This window comes from Oncorhynchus clarkii, chromosome 17, assembly GCF_045791955.1.
Source record: "Oncorhynchus clarkii lewisi isolate Uvic-CL-2024 chromosome 17, UVic_Ocla_1.0, whole genome shotgun sequence".
Classification (NCBI taxonomy): domain Eukaryota; kingdom Metazoa; phylum Chordata; class Actinopteri; order Salmoniformes; family Salmonidae; genus Oncorhynchus; species Oncorhynchus clarkii.
The window spans coordinates 42,033,586-42,058,826 of record NC_092163.1 but is presented as its reverse complement, the minus strand read 5'-3'; the positions used below and the strand labels follow the sequence as shown (position 1 = coordinate 42,058,826).

General features: G+C 44.7%; 1 protein-coding gene across 19 annotated transcripts in view; it reads right to left on the bottom strand.

Annotated features, from left to right (window-relative positions):
* Positions 1-25,241, bottom strand: part of LOC139370870 (neurofascin homolog (chicken) a) — a 149,343-nt gene that overhangs the window by 38,999 nt on the left and 85,103 nt on the right. For 7 of the 19 annotated variants that reach the window (XR_011627192.1, XM_071110706.1, XM_071110705.1 and 4 more), the window contains exons 4-18: positions 21,263-21,280; positions 16,618-16,723; positions 13,608-13,804; positions 13,302-13,424; positions 9,099-9,269; positions 7,905-7,955; positions 5,032-5,143; positions 4,663-4,844; positions 4,390-4,527; positions 4,076-4,219; positions 3,773-3,884; positions 2,308-2,474; positions 1,726-1,873; positions 1,204-1,328; positions 574-618 (exon numbers count right to left, since the gene is read on the bottom strand). Coding sequence is in view for 18 of the 19 variants with exons in the window: in XM_071110706.1 (XP_070966807.1) it covers positions 574-618; positions 1,204-1,328; positions 1,726-1,873; positions 2,308-2,474; positions 3,773-3,884; positions 4,076-4,219; positions 4,390-4,527; positions 4,663-4,844; positions 5,032-5,143; positions 7,905-7,955; positions 9,099-9,269; positions 13,302-13,424; positions 13,608-13,804; positions 16,618-16,723; positions 21,263-21,280 (1,839 nt within the window). In the remaining variant the exon portion in view is untranslated. The remainder of the gene's footprint in view (positions 1-573; positions 619-1,203; positions 1,329-1,725; positions 1,874-2,307; positions 2,475-3,772; positions 3,885-4,075; positions 4,220-4,389; positions 4,528-4,662; positions 4,845-5,031; positions 5,144-7,904; positions 7,956-9,098; positions 9,270-13,301; positions 13,425-13,607; positions 13,805-16,617; positions 16,724-21,262; positions 21,281-25,241) is intronic. The other 12 variants (XM_071110717.1, XM_071110708.1, XM_071110709.1 and 9 more) reach the window with 6 other exon arrangements.

The following is a 25,241-nucleotide window of genomic DNA, read 5'->3' as shown; positions in this document are numbered from 1 at the left end:
TGTCAACTGTGGGACCTTATATAGACAGGTGTGTGCCTTTCCAAATAATGTTAAATCAATCGAATTTACCACAGGTAATCAATGGAAACAGGATCCAACTGAGCTCAATTTCGAGAGACTAATAGCAAAGAGTCTGAATACTTATGTAAATAAGATATTCCTGATTTATAACATTTGCTAACATTTCTAAAAAATGGTTTTCACTTTCTCATGATGGGTTATTGTGTGTAGACTGATGAGGAAAATGTTTTATTTAATTCATTTTAGAATAAGGCTGTAACGTAACAAACTGTGAAAAAAGTCAAGGTGTCTGAATACTTCCCAAATACACGCACACACACACACACACGGATGCACAAACATACACCCTTTCAGCCATAGGCATATTTATACTCATATCTCTTACACACTGCATTCATTCCTTTGGCATTAGGAAGCAATAGTCCAAACGAACCACTGTGATGCTTATTAGAGTGAAGAGAGAGCAAAAAAGATAGAAAATACACACACACAGAGAGAGAGAGAGAGAGAGAGAGAGAGAGAGAGAGTGGTAGAAAAGGCCACGGATGTTACCTGTAGGCAAGACACTAGACTGTGAGGGAGACAGGGAGGCGTCCTCTGTGAGGGGGGCAGGGGGGTAAAGGTCAGAGGTTAAAGGTTAGAGGTTAGTCAGAGCATTAGTACAGTGGAGGAAACCCATCCACTACAGTACTACAACTGGTGTAGGGTGAAGTTGCCCTTAGACGCTAATCTTGGGTCAGTTTAGCATTTTCCTGACTAGTGGTTAAGGATAGAATTGGAAGAGGGGAGACTGATCCTAGATCTGTATCTAGGGGAAACTTCACCCGGAAGCACTACAACTATACAACCAGGAAACATACGCAGTACGATCCACCACCGATGCTGACGACCTACAAACTATTAGTAGCAGGAGTCTGATAGAAGTCAATAATGAGAGTAAATTCAGTGACATAAAACAATTTCATGTATTATAGTGTTATCTATGCAGGGCTAACTACAACGTTAAGAAGATGTGGGTTGATGAGAAGATGATTTGTAGAATGAAAGTAGACCATTTTCAAATCAATGTTGAACCAATCCATGTTGGTTTATGTAGCTGGGTCTTGTAGGGCGAGAGTGTGTGTGTGTGTGTGTGTGTGTGTGTGTGTGTGTGTGTGTGTGTGTGTGTGTGTGTGTGTGTACCTAACACAGTAAGGCGTGCCGAGGCAGTGTCTTGGTCAATCTCTGTTTTAACAGTGCAGGTGTATGTTCCCTCATCTCCCTCATGGACATTGGGGATGGACAGAGAATCCTCATCCTTCTTCAACCTACAGTGCATAGACAAGGAAGGGAAAATATTACTGTGCTTGAACTATTGGAAACAATTAACTATTACAGCCAATGATACAGTGCTAACAGAATCACCAATTGTGGTCAATAAGGTATAATAATATATATATAATAATGTAATATAATATAATAAGGCTCCCTATAGTTTGTATGTATGTTTTCTGCCATAGGTAAACGCTCACGCAAAATAAAAAAGGTGTGTAAACGGCGTTTACCATAGTACTTATTACAACATTATTACAACATTATCACAACATTATCACATTTTAACTTTACCTTACTATAGATCAATAGTGTACAATTCATCACATACCACACAGGGGACAACAAAGTTACAGAAATCTGTTGTTGATTGTGTTTTGGGGTGTGTTTTACCTCGATCCCAGGGAGAGAGGCTTGTCATCCTTTAGCCAGGTAACAGTGATGGGCAGGGTGAGGTCTGATTTGACCCGGCAGTCGAAACGAGCCATGGTGCCTCTGATGGCTGACTGGTGCTCTGGAGCCCTGACAATACGTGTCGGCTCTGAAACACACCCGGGAAACAACACACACGCATGCATATCCGAGACAATAAGTGGGGATATAGGGAAGGCAATGTCCTCCTTGATTCCTGACAAACACATTTGTGGAATTTCCGATCAGCTGCAACTCAATAATATGAACAGTTGCTTTCTCATGATATGGGATGTTATTAAGGCCACTTTCTTATGACATGGGATGAATGAGAAATGCACTGCTGAATATGAATGTCCAATGCGAACCTCTAAGTAACGTCGTCTGCTCTGAGAAAGGAAAGGTCCGAGGTGTGATACAAATCTTTAGAGAGGATGGAAGATTCAATCCAAAATCACATGGGTTGATAAGGCACTTAGAACTGTTTGGCGACAACACAGGGACTATTTGGCACCGAGGAAGAAGAAGGATGGTGTGCTGTGATGTGATTGGTTGCTCTCTAACCTTTGACCTCCAGGCGGACCTGGTTCTCCTCCTTGCCCAGGATGTTGCTGGCCACGCAGGTGTAGGTCCCCTGGTCCTCAGCCCGTGCACGCTTGATCTCTAGGGTCCCGTTGATGTAGACCCGATAGTGACCACCATCCAGACCACTTCCTTGACCATTCTTAAACCTTTATGGACACACACACAGAGGGGGAAAATACTCAGCGTAAAACACGCTTTTTTCAAGTAACAGAAACGGAACATGGAACAAAAATTATCCATACTGTTCCATTATTTTAAAAGCACGGAAACCGGTTAGTAACGTTATTTTACATTGCAGGCATTTCTTTTCTAGTTCCACAACAAAACGCAACAACACTCCTATGCAAAGCCCTCACTCTGTCACTCAGAAACTTATTCCAGAGTCTGCCTGCAAGCTGAAAATCTCTGCCAGTGCCCGTGTGTGTTTAGGCTACCTGCCCCTCCCCCCTTAAAAGCATAAGCTAATATACTGACGTTAGAAGTGTGAAAAGATAGGAAGAGAGATTTTTTATTAGGTAGAGAAGAATGGATTCACTTGTTCAATGCTAGTTAAGAACATTATAGGCCTAGTTATCACGTTTAACATTGGATTTATTAACTACAAAAAGAAAATCAGTGTTTTTAATTCTGGTGCAGCTTCTATGAAGGCACTTTAAATGTCCTTTGAGCTTGCTAGCTCAAGCTTGTTAGCTAGCTAGTTCAAGCTTGTTAGCTAGTTAGCTCAAACTTGTTAGCTAGCTAGCTCAAAGGAAATTCAAAGTTCCTTCCTAGATGCTGCTCCCAGGTATAATTCTGTGGACCTAGCTCAGATAATGCATGTCATAACAAGATGCCTCAAGATGTTCCTCAACCCTCTCACTCTCTTCCCGCCTGTAAAATTTCAGTCACATCTTGCACATAGGCTACTCTACACAAGTCAGTCATCTGCAGTCACAGCATAGTCTTACCTCTTTGTTGATTGATATCCATTGAATTGTGTCCATTTTCTGTTGGTCTCTCCATCATCTACACAACTAGCTTGCCTGCTCTATCCGCACCGATTGATTAATTTAATGAGCTACAACTGTTGATTTCACAGGTTAAAAGGGAACAGAAAGAAACAATATAAACCAGTACTTTTTGGGGGGTTCGAACCAGTTCAGAACACTATTTTACTAGTCGGAAGAGTGTAACGGAACCCCCCAAAAATAGTGGTTCAGTTCAGAACAAAACAATTGAAAAAAAATGTGGTTCCAACCCCTGACACGCACATCCATACACGTACCCACACACACAACTTTTAAACTTTTTGCACTCATATCTCCTCAGGAGGTAAGGTATCTATTCTATCTGGGTCTTTCTTTCCATACTCACTAGTATATGCATTTTGTTTTGTGTGGACCACTGGAAGAGTAGCTGTTGCACTACAGCTAATGGAGATCCTAATAAACTAAACTAAACTCACCAGCGTAGCTCAGGAAGTGGCGAGCCAAAATAGGGACAGTCCAGGAAGGTTCTGTTGTTCTCTATCACCTTTATCAGCTGGTTCTTAGGACCCAGCATTCTGGGGGCCATGTCTACAGAGAGAGAAGAAGAGAGAGAGAGACAGAGAGAGAGAGAGGGAGGGAGGAAGAGAGGGAGAGAGAGAAAGAGAGAGGAAGAGAGGGAGAGGAAGAGAGAGAGACATAATACATTTACATATTTAGTCCCATTTAATTATAGCTTCATTACTCATCATCATAACCATCATCACCACTCTCTTTCTTACCCAGTATGCTAATGAATGCGTTGGCCAGCAAGTAACCATGGTCATTGGATGCATTACACTGGTACACAGCGCTGCTGCCGATCTGAACGGAGCGGAACATGATGGTGTCACCTGCCACCGTTCTGCTAGGGTTGGGCAAGGAGCCTGGAAGAGGAGGAGAAAGGAGGAGAGAGAGAGAAAAGAGAGGCAGAGAAAGAGAGAGAATGTAAAATGTAAAAACAGGCTGGATGTGGAAGCAGCTGGTTTGAGTTGGCTTATTTTGATAGTATTTCCATGGCTGATGAATGATGTTGAATGGGTTGTGAAGGACTCACTATTGCTCTCGATCGGCTCTCCGTTGACCAGCCACTGGATGTGAGGTTTGGGGTTTCCATTGGCCCGACACACCAGACGACCGTTCTCATCCGGCGCTAGCACCAGATTGGACGGCTGGTCCAGCCAATAGGGAGCCGCTGTTGGGTACAAGAGACGCCATTGGTCAGATGGTCAACCAAACAGATCGACACGCACGTACGCAAAACACATGCAACACCCACCCGGACGCTCACATGTATGGCAACACACACACACACCCGTCCCCTCCTTACCTTTAACCTGGACGTAGATGGAGTGTCGGATGCTTCCTATCTGATTGTTGGCCATACACATGTACTCCCCTGCGTCCTCCTCTGACACACTGTCGATACGCAGAGTCTTATTGAAGTTGTCTAGTTTCACCTTCTGGTTCAGGTCTCCCCCCTTCTTAAACCACTTTATACTGGGAGTTGGACTGAGAGAGGGAGGGAGGGAAGGGAAAGAGTGGGTGAGATGGGAGAGGGAATAGGGGGTGAGATGAGGTGTTCTTTTTCCTGATAAAAGATAGTGTGTGTGTGTGTGTGTGTGTGTGTGTGTGTGTGTGTGTGTGTGTGTGTGTGTGTGTGTGTGTGTGTGTGTGTGTGCGTGTTTCCGCCACTCACACTCCGGAAGCGATACACTCCAGCTTTAGCTTTTCTCCTCTCATCACCATCCTCGAGCTGTCAGTCCCCGTGGGGGAGAGGAAGTTAGGGGTGGTCTCTGCTACCTTACGACCTGGGGACAGGAGAGGAAGGGGTTAACACACCCACACAATACATTCACCTTCATCTCAATTCTAATCAAACACAATGATTGGAGTTTATGTTTAATCCATGAGTCACTTCCGACACAGTAGGTGTACCAGCTCCTTATAAAGATATGAGACAGAGCACAAACTAATCGGTTTATTATTTACACGCTTCCATGCCCAGCGTCTCTGCCAAGCAAACGGATGAAACGGTTCATCTACATCCGTAGAATGTTCTCATCGTTATCTTTCAGTTGCCCCCCTTAGCTTTGGCTTGTGTTCCGGTTTGTTCCGTAGCCATATCACCCTGTTAGTTGTTCCTTTGTCTCTCACCCCCCCTGGAGGGCAGCCATTTAAACCAGAGAAGAAGAAACAACAACAGCATTGATCTCCCACTTTCAGTCCGCCAGAGAATCACAATTACGTGAACTGAGACCAGAGACTCTAAATAAAAAAAGACTGACATCAAAACCAGTCCTGATGAATCACAGAGAAAACATATTGCTTCTTATTCCCTTTCCTTCTCTGCTTAGAAGGAAATCCTTTGATATAGTTAAAAGAGCATATATCGGGCCACTGAGTTCATATATTTCAGTGGTGTGCTTCATGTAACAACCCCAGTGCATGGCTTAAGCATTTAGCCGATGTTAAATCCCTTCAACGTTTGGATCCCTTCCAGAACCTTCTGAGCTCTGAGTCAGGTTCAGAGTTCGGTCATTAAGGGATTTATACTCTTAAAGACAATGTAGCAGAAATGTTGAGTGAGGCATGTTGTGTTTACACATAGATCAGTAGGAATAGTACCACACTTGTGGCTGTGAGCTGTTTAACTGCTTGTTGCGTTGCACTTGACCAAAACCCACCTCAGATCCATTTCAATTCATTATAGATTTACTATATACGTATTATACTTACCCACCAACTCAAAAATCATACGCATATAAATACAGCATTTCCTCAAACAGTAAACACATTAAAACATCTATGCCCAAAGTCAGTGTTACCAAACACTAAATACATTAGGTTGGGTAAGTTAGAAGGTTAGCCCACAGTAAACAGAATTAGCTTAAGAGTAACAGAGCTATAATGAACCAGGCACACGTTAGCTTCTTTCGTGATGCAGATCTGATCTGTATGGGATTAAAGCATGTGTTAGCAGTTAGCATCTCCAGAGCACTGAAAACAGAGATGTGCTATTGTTAGTGACACTTGGAGAGGAGAGAGAGGGTCTCTGGGATTAGTGCAGACAACTGGCAGAGGACATATGTACGCCATAACCGCGACAAGTGACATTATAGCCGTGGCAACGCGCAGCCATGGCAACGTGTAGCCAATGGCACCGCTTGAGCGGGATCCTCCCATGGTGCACTGCAACCCCTGAGGAAAACTAGACCTAGCCCCCAGGGATAAGCTTAGTACAACTGTGTGTGTGTGTGTGTGTGTGTGTGTGTGTGTGTGTGTGTGTGTGTGTGTGTGTGTGTGTGTGTGCGTGCGTGCGTGTGTGTGTGCGTGCGTGTGTGTGTGTAAGAGAGACAGGTGGTACAGCTCCAACCCGCTCCCATCCTCTCTCTGTGTGTGTGTGACCACGCATACGTGCACATTTGCATTTGCAAGCTTATAACTATTAATGAACATATCATGAATACAGATGCTATTTCTTGCATGCATGGTTTAGGATAATCCCTCTCTTATACCTCTGCCACACGACCGTCCCAAAGAGGGTCACGGTGTCTGTCCCCATTTTGTTCCTATGAGAGTCGCCTCACAATGGTACACATGCCACCCCTCCCAGGCCTACTCCCTAGAGCCAGAGTAGTTAGAACATATGCCACTGGTTCCCCCTCTGGCTATATAGGCTGGCTGTGGATTGGGCTTGGGTTAAGGGCTTTATGATAAGCAGTAGGAGTAGAAGCAGTAGGAGGTAATTTCATTTATTCTTATTTGACCATTATTTAACTAGGCAAGTCAGTTAATTTGAAGAACAAATTATTATTTTCAACGATGGCCTAGGAACAGAGAGACCAAGGGGATGTCAGAGAACAGAGAGACCAAGAGGATGTCAGAGAACAGACCTTTTCTAATCACTTTTTTTTGCAGTGCTAGCCTCTAGAGTACCACAGGGAGATTCTCAAAAGCTCTACTGTCACCACTGACTTAGTTTGGAGGGGCTCTAAAGCCAGGCTTGACATTGGTTGAGTTAAGGAACAAACTGGCCTTTTGTCTGTACAGCTGCTGAGTTACCGCATATGCAATGAGTCAGCTGAAGGGAGAATTAGAGGTTATGCTAGGATAAAGGACCTTATGGGCAAATCAACACGGTTGTATTCTGTCAGTGAGAGGTCTTGGTCAGGGTGAGTGTCATTGAAAACAGCAGGGTGGGTAAATAAAACACCCCACACTTGAATTAAATTGAGTTTAGTAAGGCTGAGCTGGCTGGTTATGAGGCCAGGGTTGAGGTTAAAGTCTCTGCTATAAAAAGCAATATCAGTCTGTGAAAAAGGTTGCTAACAGCATCCATTGAGGCTAGGATGTGTTGTTAGCTGTGTTAGCTAGCTATGTTGGTCGCAAATCCATTGAGCTGAAGGATTAACAGGCTAGGCTATACGGTGCTAGCTTTGTTGATAACTGAGTCATTCAACTGACTGGTTAGCATGTGCAGGCTAGACTACAGTGGTAGAATGGTGTTATGAGAGTGACACGGTACTGCTGGGGGTGAAAAGGAAGAGAGTGTGTCTGGACTAGACTCACCACCGTACGGGTCAGTGGAGTTGACAGAGGAAGTGTCATTATACGGCTCCTCTGAAAACACACACACACAGCAGTCAGCATGCAGAACACGCAAACACACACGTAAACACACAAACATGCACGCACGCACGTACATGCACTCGCGCACACACACACACACACACACACACACACACACACACACACACACACACACACACACACACACACAATTGTGCACACACACGCATGCCAACTACATAGCCTTTCCAGCTCTAAGAAAATCGTAGAAACTGAAGAGCTGCTTTCGTCCCTGCTTCAGAAAAAGAGAGATATCAACTTTAATGTCAACTGTAAAGAAAGCAGCTTCCAGGACACGTAGACGACAATCACTGCTGGAGGAGAACACAGGCACAACAGCTCACACTGAGGAACAAAGGAGAATGTCCTGATGAAATATTGTACATGTCATGGCACCAGGCCACCTGTAGATGGAGGCATCATATTTCTCATATACACTGAAAGTACAAAACATTGGGAATATTGAATTGCACCCCCTTTTGCCCACAGAACAAGTCTTAATTCGTTGGGGAATGGACCCAACAAGGTGTAGAAAGCTTTCCACGGGGATGCTGGCCCATGTTGACTCAAATGCTTCCCACAGTTGTGTCATGTTGGCTGGATGTCCTTTGTGTGGTGGACCATTCTTGATACACATGGGAAACTGTTGAGCGTGAAAAGCTACCATCAAAGGCCCTTAAATCTTTTGTCTTGCCCATTCACCCTGTGAATTGCACACATACACAATCCATGTCTCAATTGTCTCAAGGCTTAAAAATCCTTATTTAATCTGTCTCCTCCCCTTCATCTACACTGATTGAAGTGGATTTAACAAGTGACATCAATAAGGGATCATAGCTTTCACCTGGTCAATCTACTCTCTACACTAAGTGTATAATATGAGGCACACTGGTTGACCAGGTAATGATCCCATCTGAACAGAGCAATAGACCATGGCTACATTCAAAGCCTGTGTGTGTGTGTGTGTGTGTGTGTGTGTGTGTGTGTGTGTGTGTGTGTGTGTGTGTGTGTGTGTGTGTGTGTGTGTGTGTGTGGGTGCGTGCGTGGGCTCATGTGTGCGTCTGCGTGCACGCACCTATGTGTGTGTGTGTGTGTGTGTGTGTGTGAGTGTGTGTGTGTGTGTAGCCTACTTACTGGTCTGCACTTTGAGTGTGAAGGGGTTCTTCTGCTGGATAGTGTGTGTGAAGAGGAATCGGGCGTTGCAGCTGTAGTCTGTGTGGGAGTCTTTAGCCAGCACATTAGAGAAATACAGGTCTCCATTCAGACCCATGGACACACGCTTGTCCTGGGTTATAGGCATCATGGCTGTGGAGGGAGGGAGGGAGGGAGGGAGGGAGGGAGGGAGGGAGGGAGGGAGGGAGGGAGGGAGGGAGGGAGGGAGGGAGGGAGGGAGGGAGGGAGTAGAGACATATTAAGTCATTTAGACTTCATGCTTCATAATCAACCATAACATGATCTTATTTCAGAGGCATCCACTGGACTGGCCAAAATGAGTAGCCTGTATCTCATGTGAAATTGAAAAACAAAACCAAATAGACGTTACCCTCTAACCAAATAGACGTTAGCCTCTAACTGTAACCTAGTCTCATTGGCTTGACCTTCTAACTAGTCTGGCCCCGGCTGAGTGTACAGTCGTGGCCAAATTTTTTGAGAATGACACAAATATACATTTTCACAAAGTTTGCAGCCTCAGTGTCTTTAGATATTTTAGTAAGATGTTTCTATGGAATACTGACGTATAATTACAAACATTTCAGAAGTGTCAAAGGCTTTTATTGACAATTACATGAAGTTGATGCAAAGAGTACATTTTTGCAGTAGTGACCCTTCTTTTCAACACCTCTGCAATCCGTTCTGGCATGCTGTCAATTAACTTCTGGGCCACATCCTGACTGATGGCTGCCCATTCTTGCATAATAAATGCTTGGAGTTTGTCAGTATTTGTGGGTTTTTGTTTATCCACCCACCTTTTGAGGATTGACCACAAGTTCTCAGTGGGATTAAGGTCTGGGGAGTTTCCTGGCCATGGACCAAAAATATCGATGTTTTGTTCCCCGAGCCACTTAGTTATCACTTTTGCCTTATGGCAAGGTGCTCCATCATGCTGGAAAAGGCATCGTTCGTCACCAACTGTTCCTGGATGGTTGGGAGAAGTTGCTCTCGGAGGATGTGTTGGTACCATTCTTTATTCATGGCAGTGTTCTTAGGCAAAATTGTGAGTGAGCCCACTCCCTTGGCTGAGAAGCAACCCCACACATGAATGGTCTCAGGATGCTTTACTGTTGGCATGACACAGGACTGATGTTAGCGCTCACCTTGTCTTCTCCGGACAAGCTTTAGTTCCGGATGTCCCAAACAATCGGAAAGGGGATTCATCAGAGAAAATGACTTTACCCCAGTCCTCAGCAGTCCAATCCCTGAAACTTTTGCAGAATATCATTCTGTCCCTGATGTTTTTCCTGGAGAGTAGTGGCTTCTTTTCTGCCCTTCGTGACACCAGGCCATCCTCCAAAAGTCTTTGCCTCACTGTGCGTGCAGATGCACTCACACCTGCCTGCTGCCATTCCTGAGCAAGCTCTGTACTGGTGGTGCCCTGATCCCGCAGCTGAATCAACTTTAGGAGATGGTCCGGGCACTTGCTGGACTTTCTTGGGCGCCCTGAAGCCTTCTTCACAACAATTGAACCGCTCTCCTTGAAGTTCTTGATGATCCGATAAATGGTTGATTTAGGTGCAATCTTACTGGCAGCAGTATCCTTGCCTGTGAAGCCCTTTTTGTGCAAAGCAATGAAGACGGCACGTGTTTCCTTGCAGGTAACCTTGATTGACAGAGGAAGAACAATGATTTTAAGCACCACCCTCCTTTTGAAGCTTCCAGTCTGTTATTCAAACTCAATCAGCATGACAGAGTGATCTCCAGTCTTGTCCTCGTCAACACTCACACCTGTGTTAACGAGAGAATCACTGACATGATGTTAGCTGGTCCTTTTGTGGCAGGGCTGAAATGCAGTGGAACTGTTTTGGGGGGATTCAGTTCATTTGCATGGCAAAGAGGGATTTTGCAATTAATTGCAAATCATCTGATCCCTCTTCATAACATTCTGGAGTATATGCAAATTGCCATCATACAAACTGAGGCAGCAGACTTTGTGAAAATTAATATTTGTGTAATTCTCTAAACTTTTGGTCACGACTGTATGTAACATGTAACAGAGTACCATGCCTGTCCCCTCTAGCAATGTCTGGACACAGTGGCAGCCAGTGGTGCCAGCCATAGACAATATATCCTATCTAGGGTTCTATATCTATGGTGCCAGCTAGGTCAGCTCTAGTGTAGTGTGTGTCGCCCTCTGGGGCCCTATGTTAATGTTAACTCCTAACACAACAAGACGCTCCCGACAGATGATCATCATACTCGGTAACTATAAAGAGTGAAACGGGCCAATCTGGTTGTCATGACGATGCCCGAGGTCCAGTCATAACCCAGCCAGTGGTATCATGAAGTGGTGGTGTGCAATTGCGAATGGACAATGTGCTATAATAATATGATCACTGTATTTTCTAATCTACTGTAAGTATTCTGTTCATAATGGCCCCATGGCTAATGCTCAGCATGTCTAATAAAGATTAAAACTGCTTCCCAAATGGCATGCTTTTCCCTACATAGTGCACTACTTTCGATCAGAGCCCTACGTGCCCTGGTCAAAAGTAGTGCATTATATAGGCATTAGGGTGCCATTTGGGACACAGCCTTACTGAACTGAACTGAATGGCTGAGGAGAATATAGTGGACACCATTAGCTATGAAGGACCTCTTGAGTCTGGGCTCTTAAAATGGCTTCTGTCGTCTCTTGGGTTCTGCTCTCTCAGCTCTTTACCCAGCCGAGTCAGAGATTCACATGCATGCACAGACACACACAGACATATTTTCAGTTGGTCAGCAGTAACACACACTGCTATAGAAGAGGACAGAGAGAGAGAGAGAGAGAGAGAGAGAGAGAGAGAGAGAGAGAGAGAGAGAGAGAGAGAGAGAGAGAGAGAGAGAGAGAGAGAGAGAGAGAGGACAGATTGAGAGTGAAATGTGTTAAAGGTTTCTAGACAGGAACAAGAGTGAGTGAGAGAATAAAAGAGCAAGTGGCCAAACAGAAGAGCTGAAAGGTCAAACGACTGGCATAGAGCGAGACACTGTCAGAGAAAGACTTTTTTAATTATGATAATATTGTAAATCTCCAAACATTGTTACGTCATGCCAATAAAGCACATTTAATTGAATTGAGAGAGTGAGACCTGTTGCCACAAGAAAAGGGCAACCGGTGAATAACAAACATAATTTTGTACTTTAACTATTTGCACTTAATATAACATTCATAACGTCTTTATAATTTTTTTATGTTTGTGAGTGCAAAGTTTACTGTTCATATTTATTGTTTATTTCACTTTTGTTTATTATTTGGTTCACTTGCTATGGCAATGTTAACATATTTTTCCTATGCCAATAAAGAGAGAGTCAGATAGAGGGGGACAGAGTCAGAGTCAGATAGAGGGGGAGAGAGGGGGGGGGGGGGGTCAGATAGAGGGGGGGAGTCAGAGTCAGATAGAAGGGAGAGAGTCAGAGTCAGATAGAGGGGGAGAGGGGGAGAGGGGGGGAGTCAGAGTCAGATAGAAGGGGAGAGAGTCAGAGTCAGATAGAAGGGGAGAGAGTCAGAGTCAGATAGAGGGGGAGAGAGGGGGGGAGTCAGAGTCAGACAGAAGGGGAGAGAGTCAGAGTCAGATAGAGGGGGAGAGAGGGGGGAGTCAGAGTCAGATAGACGGGGGGAGTCAAAGTCAGATAGAGGGGGAGAGAGGGGGGGAGTCAGAGTCAGATAGAGGGGGAGAGAGAGGGGGGGAGTCAACGTCAGATAGAAGGGGAGAGAGTCAGAGTCAGATAGAGGGGGAGAGGGGGGGAGTCAGAGTCAGATAGAAGGGGAGAGAGTCAGAGTCAGATAGAGTGGGAGAGAGAGGGGAGGAGTCAGAGTCAGATAGAAGGGGAGAGAGTCAGAGTCAGATGAAAGGGGAGAGAGACATTCAGAGATAAAGAGAGCAAGAGAGAGAGACAGAACTACAGACAGACAGAGAGAAAGACAGACAGAGAAAGACAGAGAGAAAGACAGACAGACAGAGAGAAAGACAGACAGAGAAATACAGAGAGAAAGACAGACAGACAGAGAGAAAGACAGACAGAGAGAAAGACAGACAGAGAAATAGACAGACAGAGAAATAGACAGACAGAAAAAAAGACAGACAGACAGACAGACAGACAGACAGACAGACAGACAGACAGACAGAGAGCTAGACTCACCGCTGTCCATCCAGAAGGTGAGCGGAGGGGGCAGACCAGGAGGAGGGTTACAGGCCAGGACCAGGGGAGATCCCTCACCCACTACCACTGGCTCCAACACCTCCTTAGGCCACAGAGGAGACTCTGACAGAGGGAGAGAGAGTTTTAGATACTTATTACAAGTCATATTCACTTGCTAACATTTCAGAATGTAGACTGTAGTTTTTTTTGTGTCCATGCAAATGTCTTTGTGTCTATCTATCTATGTGTGTGTGTGTTTGTGTGTGTGAGTGCATGTGTATGTGTGTATATCAACAGTCTCCTCACTGGACACTCGTAGTAGGATCTTGTTGGTCAGCGCCGTTCCAAAGTCGTTGGAGGCAAAACACTGGTATTCCCCCTCGTAGTCCTCTGGCCTCCCTCCGCTCCGGAAGCTGATTTCCAGCGTTCCTGAGCGCTTCCGCATCGTCACCCGCGGATCCTTCCCCACGTTGAAGAACTTCCCGTTCCGTCGCCATGAGAACCTGAGACGCCATGGAAACAGAACAGAACACAACAACTGGGTCAATCCTAGAACTAGAAAGCAGGAGTAGTCAGTGATGTAAGAGACGTCTAAATTCTGCAGGAATTCGTCCTGGGCCCGTATTCATGTAGTGTCTCAGATGAAGTGTCCCGGTACAGGATCAGGTCCCCTCTGTCCATGCAATCTTATGTATTATGATCTAAAAGACTGAACTATTCCTAGATCAGCACTCCTACTCTGAGAAGCTGGTCCAGGTCTGTTATGTCAAGCATTGTCTAATGCTTCTTTATCTCAACCACTAATGGGCAGTTGAGCAATTTGCGCGGAACACAGACTAAGGACTACAGATTAAGGACTCCAGATTAAGGACTCCAGATTAAGGACTCCAGATTAAGGACTCCTAAAATGAAAAGGCACTTTCAAAGGAGACTCTTGATTTGATAATGCTTTTAGGGAGCCAGGAGTAAAAGACTTAATCTGTGTCTGTGCAACCACACAAAATGTTTTTGGATTGAGAAGCGCTTCTGATTGGTTAATGAATGAATACAAGCACGCGGTTACATAACTGCTAGGGCTGCTATTTTGAAAAGGGGATTACTGTCATATTTACTCAACATACAGTAGAGTAGACAGAGTCGATTCTAGTCCCATAGCTCTGTCTGTGGCAGACTGTAGGACCAGGGTCATAGAACCACAACTAGAGCAGGACAATGGGTGTATCTCTAGGAGGCTGTATGGGAGCCAACAGGACTGATTGGGACTGAATGAGTGAGCGATCCCTCTCTGAATGATTCATGAGCATGAATAGTAAACTGGCCGCATCATTCTAGCACAATGACTTGCCTAGGAATGGAAAGAGGTGTGTGTGTGTGTGTGTGTGTGTGTGTGTGTGTGTGTGTGTGTGTGTGTGTGTGTGTGTGTGTGTGTGTGTAGTCCCCACAAGAATAGTAAAAAAACACAAATTTGACCATCTGGGGACATTTTATTAGTCCCCACAAGGTCAAATGCTATTTCTAGGGGGTTTAGTGTTAAGATTAGAATTAATGTTAGGGTTAGAATTACGTTAAAGGTTAGGAACTAGGGTTATTTTTAGGGTTAAGGTTAGGAGCTAGGGTTAAGTTTAGGGTTAGGGTTGATGTTAGGTTTTTGGGTCAAGGTTAGGGTTAGGGTAAGGGTAGAGGTTAGGGTTAGGTTTAGGATTATGTGTTAGGGAAAATAGGATTTTGAATGGTGTGTGTGTGTGCATTTGTATGTGTGTATTATGTGTGTGTATTGTGTGTTTGTTATGAGTGTGTGTTATGTAAACCCTCAATGTGCCTCGAAACAAACAAAAAGCACCCCTGAATGAGACCACTGTCCTCAGCTGGTCAGGGCCTGGTTACGCAACTTCACATGGGTGTGTGTGTGTGTGTGTGTGTGTGTGTGTGTGTGTGTGTGTGTGTGTGCGTGAATGTGTGCGTGTGGGTGTGTGTGCGTGTGTGTAAGTGGGTCCGCATTAGCCCATCTGATGGCATGAGAGAGGAAAGGAGTGAGGGGAACAGGAGGAGGTAGAATAATGGTTTAAAGGGGACACAGGCTGGCATATCAGGTTGAGGCACAGGGGAGGGTGGTGTGGGTGCTGCTGGTGAGTTGGTGTGGGGGAGGAGGAGGGGGAGGAGGAGGGGGAGGAGGTGGTGGAGGAGGGGGTGGAGGTGGTGGTGGAGTGGGAGAAGGAGGAGGAGGTGGTGGAGTGTGAGAAGGAGGAGGAGGTGGTGGAGTGGGAGAAGGAGGAGGAGGTGGTGGAGTGGGAGAATTAGGAGGAAGTAGTGGAGTGGGAGAAGGAGGAGGAGGTGGTGGAGTGGGAGAAGGAGGAGGAGGTGGTGGAGTGGGAGAAGGAGGAGGAGGGGGTGGAGTTGGAGAAGGAGGAGGAGGTGGTGGAGTTGGAGAAGGGGGGGTTTAAAGGCAACATAGTTCAGTGTGTTCCTATTGTGATGACATGACCAGAGATGGAGGGACAAGGGAGAGGAGCAGGCGAGGGGAGGAGTGGAGGCGAAGAGAGAGGAGGAAGCAAGGTGAAAGCACTTGTCAGGTCTGGATAGCAGGGCACTTGTCAGCTTGGGAATATGGGGGGTGGCTGGATGGCTGTCATGGGGTATGGGGTAGGGGCAGGGGTGGGTGGAGTGCAGGCGATGGGTTTGGGATTCTGACAAGTTTCAGGTGGGGGTTGGAATGGGGTTGAAGGTGGAGGGTAGGGGGTGAAATGGGGTGCAGGATGGCACACTGGCAGAGCAGTGCTGACCTATTCATGCTCAAACTAATGACTGTCATCCTGTATAACTGTCATCGTCAGAGAGAGAGAGAGAAAGGCCATGGTAAGGTAACAGTAGGGCAGATCGAGAGGGGGGGTTGAGAGAAGTGAGACAAGATATAACAGGGAGAAAAAAGAGTGAATATGAGAGCAAGAAAGAATGAGAGCGAGAACAAGTGGAGACACCCAGCTCCAGCAGGGAGAAAAGGAGGGGTAGAGTGTGAGATAACGACAGAGTAGGAAAGTATGCAGGATGGAGAGAGAACAAAACAAGCACAAACAAAAAGACAAAAGAATGATCAGAGAAAGAGAGAGAGAGAGAGAGAGAGAGAGAGAGAGAGAGAGAGAGAGAGAGACAGAGAGAGAGAGAGAGAGAGAGAGAGAGCGAGAGACAAAGCAGGCGAGAGGGTGCAGGAAATGAGAGACGACAAGCCGAATGGAGGAGGGAGGGAGGAGAGAAGCGATAGATGACGGATGGACAGAGAGAAGGGTGGAGGGATGAGAGGAGGTCTTTGTGTGTAACTCACGTTGGCACGGGGTTCCCCTTGGCCTCACACTCAATGATGATGTTATCTCTGGGATCAACAATGTAGTCCTTCAACGACTGTTTCATAATGGTGGGAGGCTGCTTCACTGGAGAGAGAGCGAGACAATGGAGAGAGAGAATGTACCGAGAGAGAGAGAGAGAAAGAGAGAGACAAAGGACAGAGAGAGAGCGAGAGAGAGAGAGAGAATGTTCATAACCTCTAACTTACCTCTAGCCCTAGTAGGCATGTACTGTACATTTAAAAATACAAATATAAAACATGAACAAGTATAGGAAGCATTCTTCGACCCTGCTGCTGGAGGGCTGCAGTGGGTGTGCGTGTGCGTGTGCGTGTGTGTGTGTGTGTAGGCTTTTGTTCTAACGAAGCACTATAACACACCTGGTTCACCTAATGAACTAAACAAACAGTAAGACCTTGATGAGCTGAATAAGGTGTGTCAGTTTTGTGTTAGGAGATAAAAGACATTGCACCAGACAATACACCCTCCCCCCCCTCCCCCCCTCCAGCACACTCACACACACTTACACCGTGGCCATATCCAGGAGGAGTGAAGGAAGAAAGGAGAGCATTAGGCTATGGTGTAGATGAATTGGTTCCATTGACTCTGTGTATTCTCCCCTCCCTCTGGCCTTAACACAGCTGTGCCCACTCTTCTATGCACATTTCATTTCCCACTTAAGCCAGATGATTCCCCACTGTTTCTCTGCCCTGCTCCACTTCTAGATCACTGAGCGCTAAGGGATCATTCTGCTCCTTCTGCCTCAGCACCGACACTACACAGCAATCAGGCCCAGCCTCAAAGAAAACTGTTTGCGCCCTCCCGCTGTACAAACTAGCCTCAGTCGAAAGGAAAGCCCACTTGCCAAGACGTGCCAAGGTGGCACAAACCTCCCCTTTCGTGTCTTTGTGTGTTCCATAAATCTTGTCCAGAGTAACCGCAGTCTTATAGGGAATAGCCCAAGTCTGACGGAAGTTCCCTGGCCAAGATAGAGAATCTTCTGTTAGAGGGAAAGAGCGAGGGGATTTCATCACTCATTACTATTCTCTCTATGTCCTCAGTTTGGGGTTGCTGGCAGTTACCCAACTGTTGTTAAGCACTACTTTAAATGTATAGAATAGGTAACAACTGTAGTCATCCACCCGTTTGTGAGTCCAGGGGTTAAAGCAGCAAACAAAAAAACATGACTGAAACTTGACTGGGGCCAAGTTAACCTCCCCTTTCATGTAAGAAAGTCATGACAATGGCTTTTAGTGAATGAGGATCATTTTGTACAGTTTGAACCCTTGGGGGGGGGGGGGTACAGGACAGGACCTAGTTTGGGCAGGACCTAGTTTAGGAAACCCTTGACCCACGCACAAAAAAAAACACATACACACACCTATCTTATTTTGCTGCCTTACTGTTTATGATTATTCTTATTTCTCCTGTTACCAGTCACTTTCTCGTAATCCCTGCCTACATGTGCATTCAGTGCATTCAGAAAGTATTCAGACCCCTTCACCCTTTCCACATTTTGTTAGGTTACAGCCTTAATTAATTTTTACTAGGATTAAATGTCAGGAATTGTAAGAAAACTGAGTTTAAATGTATTTGGCTAAGGTGTATGTAAACTTCAGACCTCAACTGTATGTAAATGTGATATTTAAAGTTATCTTTTTTTATATATACATTTGCAAAAATGTTTGTCATTATGGGGTATTGTGTGTAGATTGACGAGGGGGGAAAAACATATATATATATATATACACTGCTCAAAAAAATAAAGGGAACACTTAAACAACACAATGTAACTCCAAGTCAATCACACTTCTGTGAAATCAAACTGTCCACTTAGGAAGCAACACTGACAATAAATGTCACATGCTGTTGTGCAAATGGAATAGATAACAGGTGGAAATTATAGGCAATTAGCAAGACACCCCCAATAAAGGAATGGTTCTGCAGGTGGTGACCACAGACCACTTCTCAGTTCCTATGCTTCCTGGCTGATGTTTTGGTCACTTTTGAATGCTGGCGGTGCTTTCACTCTAGTGGTAGCATGAGACGGAGTCTACAACCCACACAAGTGGCTCAGGTAGTGCAGCTCATCCAGGATGGCACATCAATGCGAGCTGTGGCAAGAAGGTTTGCTGTGTCTGTCAGCGTAGTGTCCAGAGCATGGAGGTGCTACCAGGAGACAGGCCAGTACATCAGGAGAGGTGGAGGAGGCCGTAGGAGGGCAACAACCCAGCAGCAGGACCGCTACCTCCGCCTTTGTGCAAGGAGGAGCAGGAGGAGCACTGCCAGAGCCCTGCAAAATGACCTCCAGCAGGCCACAAATGTGCATGTGTCTGCTCAAACGGTCAGAAACAGACTCCATGAGGGTGGTATGAGGGCCCGACGTCCACAGGTGGGGGTTGTGCTTACAGCCCAACACCGTGCAGGACGTTTGGCATTTGCCAGAGAACACCAAGATTGGCAAATTCGCCACTGGCGCCCTGTGCTCTTCACAGATGAAAGCAGGTTCACACTGAGCACATGTGATAGACGTGACAGAGTCTGGAGACGCCGTGGAGAACGTTCTGCTGCCTGCAACATCCTCCAGCATGACCGGTTTGGCGGTGGGTCAGTCATGGTGTGGGGTGGCATTTCTTTGGGGGGGCCGCACAGCCATCCATGTGCTCGCCAGAGGTAGCCTGACTGCCATTAGGTACCGAGATGAGATCCTCAGACCCCTTGTGAGACCATATGCTGGTACGGTTGGCCCTGGGTTCCTCCTAATGCAAGACAATGCTAGACCTTATGTGGCTGGAGTGTGTCAGCAGAGGAAGGCATTGATGCTATGGACTGGCCTGCCCGTTCCCCAGACCTGAATCCAATTGAGCACATCTGGGACATCATGTCTCGCTCCATCAACCAACCAGGACCACAGACTGTCCAGGAGTTGGCGGATGCTTTAGTCCAGGTCTGGGAGGAGATCCCTCAGGAGACGATCCGCCACCTCATCAGGAGCATGCCCAGGCATTGTAGGGAGGTCATACAGGCACATGGAGGCCACACACACTACTGAGCCTCATTTTGAGGACATTACATCAAAGTTGGATCAGCCTGTAGTGTGGTTTTCCACTTTAATTTTGAGTGTCACTCCAAATCCAGACCTCCATGGGTTGATAAATTTGATTTCCATTGATAATTTTTGTGTGATTTTGTTGTCATCACATTCAACTATGCAAAGAAAAAAGTATTTAATAAGAAAATTTCATTCATTCAGATCTAGGATGTGTTATTTTAGTGTTCCCTTTATTTTTTTGAGCAGTGTATATACAGTTGAAGTCGGAACTGGTTGCGCTTAGTTGGACTATCATTTGTTTTTTTAACAGGCCCAACACACCTCCAGGCTGTGTAAGAGCTATTTGACCAAGAAGGAGAATGATGGAGTGCTGCATCAGATGACCTGATCTCCATAATCACCCGACCTCAACCCAATTGACATGGTTTGGGATGAGTTGGACCGCAGATTGAAGGAAAAGCAGTTGTTGTCTGTCTGTTGGAAAAGCATTTCAGGTGATGCTGGTAGAGATAATACTAAGAGTGTGCAAAGCTGTCATCAAGGCAAAGGGTGGCTACTTTGAAGAATATAAAATATAAAATACATTTTGATTTGTTTAACACTTTTTTGGTTACTACATGTTTCCATATGTGCTAGTTCATAGTTCCGATGTCTTCACTATTATTCTACAATATTGAAAAATAGTAAAAATAAAGAAAAACATTTGAATGAATCCAAACTTTTGACTGGTACTGCATATATGTTATTAGTTATACTATTTTGATATTGAAAACTGCACTGTTGCATAGGGCTTGCAAGTTCAACATGTCACTTTACTTGTGAATTTGACAAATAAAACTTGAAACAAAATGAGTATTATAACAGACACAATAGACAATAGACACAACAGAAGCATTTCTGGGGTGATCCACAAAATGAGTCAAAATAATAATTTAAAATATAATCAGATTTTTTTTATATTAATGAAGACATGCTAAAGTGCAGTAACTCAGCATGTCCATCTGTGCACTCTGTGTGTTTTTTATGTGACTAACCTCATAAGGTCAACCCTGCTATGTGAACTGAACTCTCGTTTGAATATGGTCAAACTTTTCCTTAAATATTTTGTTTAAAAGAAACATTGAACATATAACAGTCATAGTGTAAAAGCAGGTGAACTCGTTCTACTCTTTTTGGCCATTTCCTGTTTTTTTTCTGGTGGAACACCCAGTGGGTCGAGCACGATGCCTGTCACCCAAAGATTGACAGTCTATAAACGTTTTGCAAATTGTTGTTGTTGTTATGAAGCTTGCATTCAATTGCCCCTCCCAGTTCCACACAACAAGCTTCCATTCCCCCTGTTACAAATGTATGGCTGATTTAAGATAAAATTGTCAACCCTATTACTTAATTTGGCACTTAATAGGCACTTACTATGTTTTTTATTTTTTTATTTAACCTCTTGAGATGGGAAACAGGTTCATTATTAAATTGAATGTGTGATCTTTATGAGTGGAAGGTTAAAATTAGTTACACTACCCAAAAGGGACTCATTTCGTGGAATGATCCTACTGTGTTAATAGAAAAACACTTACGGTCCTGCTGGATCTTTGCTGTTGGTCCCAGAAAGAGCACAAAAATATACAGAGAGAGAGAGAGAGGGAGAGAGAGAGAGAGAGAGAGACAGGGAGAGAGAGAGAGAGAGAGAGAGAGAGGGCGAGAGATAGATGTTGCAGTTGCTGTTAGTGATATTAGAGGGTTCATTAAAACATTGGCCTATAGCAAGAGCATGTCTACAGCATTAAACCATGTTCCAGTTGTGGAGTTATGTTATGGAGTAGTTATGTTATGGAGTAGTTATGTTATGGAGTAAGTATGTCCTAAAAGAAAAGGATGCGACAACAATGTTATTCTACTCCAAAAAAAAGTAATTCTACTGTTATACCCATGTTATGTAGCTAAAGTACATTTATATTAGTTATACGATTAGCTAGCTGCGTAGAAAGTTGAGCGACTACACTGACTGTGAATATGTCCTGAAAAAAATTTGCACAATAAGATGGAAACTTACCTGTTGATGGATTCCACATGGCGACACGGTTGGATTTCAGGGGGGGCGAGGGGGGGCAGACAGAGAAAAAGAGAGAGGTTAATATGATCGTCACAGTCTGCTAGCATCGGCATGGTAAGATAACCGCGAGCTAAGAAGACCCCACCCACTGGACACACACTGGTTGAATCAACGTTTGTTTCCACGCCATTTCCATGAAATGAACCAACATGGAATAAACATTCTGTGCCCAGTGGACAGGCATTTGGAACATTCTGTGATAGTACTATAACTGAGAAACTAAAATACAAATATATTAGATTATTTCCCACTGCATGAATTATCACAAAACATTTAAGTGTATAATATATTTCCATTACGGATGTTTTTGGTTGACGTAGCTGACACAGTGGTCCAAGGCTGTGGGGCTGATTGAGAGTCCCTCCCCTTGATGTAATGTTCCTAGTGTGTGTGTGTGTTTTCCAAGGCCATGGGGGGGGGGGGGGGGCTGCCTATAGACAGGTGAAACACCCAACCCCCCCAGATCTTTTATTTAGTCAGAATAAGCCATGGTCACATGGGAGGGGTAGGGGAAGGGTGAAGGGAAAGAACCTAAGAAGGACATGACAACCCTCATCAATAGAGGTCACCACTGGGACCTTGGGGAGGATGGGGGGGGGGGGGGGTGGCTGGGGAATAAGAACAGAGATAAATGAATCGCTCCTCAGCTCACATTAGAGACATACAGTCCTATACACAACACATGGTACCATTCATTCCTCTCAGTTGTGCCTGTACAGCAGTAAGTGAGAAGCAGAGGATTCCACTTTTCTCTGCTGTCTATCAATCACCCGGGGCCTCATTTATAACCGTTGAGTAAATTTAACACTAAATATCTGCGGGCACCATTTCTGAAAATATTGAGATTTATGAACTTGATGCGCGCCATACAAACGCATGCTTCCTATTTTAAATTAGACTTGTAGTGAAACTGCGCGAGTGAACAGGCATTATAGCACTGCATGAAAAAACGTCCATCGTTCACCCTTTATGGTGACAATAGTGCCCTTATTTGCTGATACTTTGGCAGTATTGGAATTAGGCCAATACAGTATCTGAAGGAAATAGTAACGGCGAACTTGATCAAATGTCTTTGAAGTTGTTGGCAGAATGTTTTCTTTTTCAGTGGGCCTACTTACAGTAGTAGCCTATACACACTTCAATGAATCAACTGTATTTTCACCTGTTAAATTCTATAGTAAGTTATTAACCGCGCTAGCTGTCGGAAGCATAGGCTACAGCAAAAACTAGAAATTATCATAGCCTTTCTAGTAGGCCCAATTACATGAGAGATGGTCATGGTATGGTTACTTCCGTAATATGAAGTAATCATGGTCAGAAAAGGTGAGGAATTTATTCTGCAGTGGTTATGATATATGTAGGCTATTATGTTTATAAATGAAATATTGTCTACTTGAGAAATTTGACATTACAGTATTCAGACGTAGCTTACCAAAGTCAATGGAAAAGGTCAAAGGTCTGGCCTACTGTTAAACTGCACTTATCTTTTTACTACAGTGAAGTGGATCCAATTAAACGAGAGATGGGATGAATGGTAGCCTATACTAACTTGTTGTAGCCCTATAGGCTATTTCACGAGTAGCCTATGAAACCACCACAGTCAGAAAGGTGAGGAATTTATTCTGCAATCATGGACATTAAATAAATAATAGGAAATAAATGCCTATTTCTAATTATTTTAGAAAGTAAAGAAAATGATTCCATCTTGTTATTAAATTTAGCTACCTGATTTTTTAAATGAATAAGTCATCATATTTTCCCGTTTGCACAAGGCTACTAGGCTACAAGGCTACAAGGCTACAAGGCTACTAGGCTACTAGGCTACAAGGCTACAAGGCTACAAGGCTACTAGGCTACAAGGCTACAAGGCTACTAGGCTACTAGGCTACAAGGCTACAAGGCTACTAGGCTACTAGGCTACAAGGCTACTAGGCTACTAGGCTACAAGGCTACTAGGCTACTAGGCTACTGGGCTACTTTTGCCTTTTTGCAATGCAATACTTCAACTACTAGAAACTGTGTGTAGGCCTGGTCTAAAGTTTGCAGGAGGATAAGCACATTCTCACGTAAAGTTCTGTTTTATAAATGGAATATTCTGTATGAAAATAGGTGCACACATGTTTTGGGGCATATCTTCTGCATACACAAAGTTGATAAATAAGGCCCCAGGGCTATAAAATCACCTGTTTTCAGACAGCCCCTTTTCTGCATCTCTGTCTCCTTTTCTCTCTCTCTCTGTCTCTCTTTCCCTCTCTCTGCCTCTCTCTCTCTCTTCTCATCTCTTTATCTCTTGTCTGTCTTTCTCTGCCCTCTCTCTCTATTCTCATCTCTTTATCTCTTGTCTGTCTTTCTCTGCCTCTCTCTCTCTCTCTCTTCTCATCTCTTCATCTCTTGTCTGTCTTTCTCTGCCTCTCTCTCTCTCTCTCTTCTCATCTCTTTATCTCTTGTCTGTCTTTCTCTGCCTCTCTCTCTCTCTTCTCATCTCTTTATCTATTGTCTGTCTTTCTCTGCCCTCTTTCTCTCTTCTCATCTCTTTATCTCTTGTCTGTCTTTCTCTGCCCTTTCTCTCTTCTCATCTCTTTATCTCTGTCTCACTGGTGATGAATATATTTGTGAGAGGTCGAAGGGGTTACAAGGGTATTATGTATTTTTCTCTGTGGGGGCTTCTCTCTCTCTCTCTCTCCCCCCGTTGTGTGTGTCCTCTGTCTGACACTAATCAATAGAGCTTCCTGAGGGCGCGGGTGAAAGGTTGTGGGGTATAAAGAGACATTGAGAAAGACGGCGCCGTAGGGGGGAGATGAGGTGGAGACTACAGAGGTGATGACAGCTGATGAACGTGTGTGAATGTGTGTCCATACCCTGTGTGTTTGAGGCACATAAAGAGGTAGACAATAAGTGGTGTGTGTGTGTGTGCATGTGTGTGTGTGTGCGTGTGTGTGTGTGTGTGTGTGTGTGTGTGTGTGTGTGTGTGTGTGTGTGCGCGCGTGCGTGTGTGTGTGTGTGTGCGCGCGTGCGCGTGTGTGTGTGCTCACATATGTGTGTGTTTGACCACCTCATAGCAGGTGCCCGTGGGGCTTTATCTGCTATCAAATGATTTTTCATAATGCCACTGTGAGACATTCTCAGCTATTATTGTCCCTTTTTAACAAAAAGTGAGAATGAAAGGAGAGAGAAAAGGCTAGTTCTCTTTCACTTTGTCTCTTTGTTTCATATTCCCACTGGAGTCAGTCCGATGGGACACTATAGTCGGGAGCTTTCACACATGTTATGATGGCCTGGTACTGGAGTGTGTGTGTAACAAGATCTCATGGTGTCCTTTCGAAATTCAACGTGTTAGGGATGAACGTCACAATTAGTTCCGCTTGGTTACAGGGTTAAAACGGAAACAACTCAAAGGTTAACATTTTAGGCATTCTTTCAGAGTGGTTAAGGTTAGGGTTATG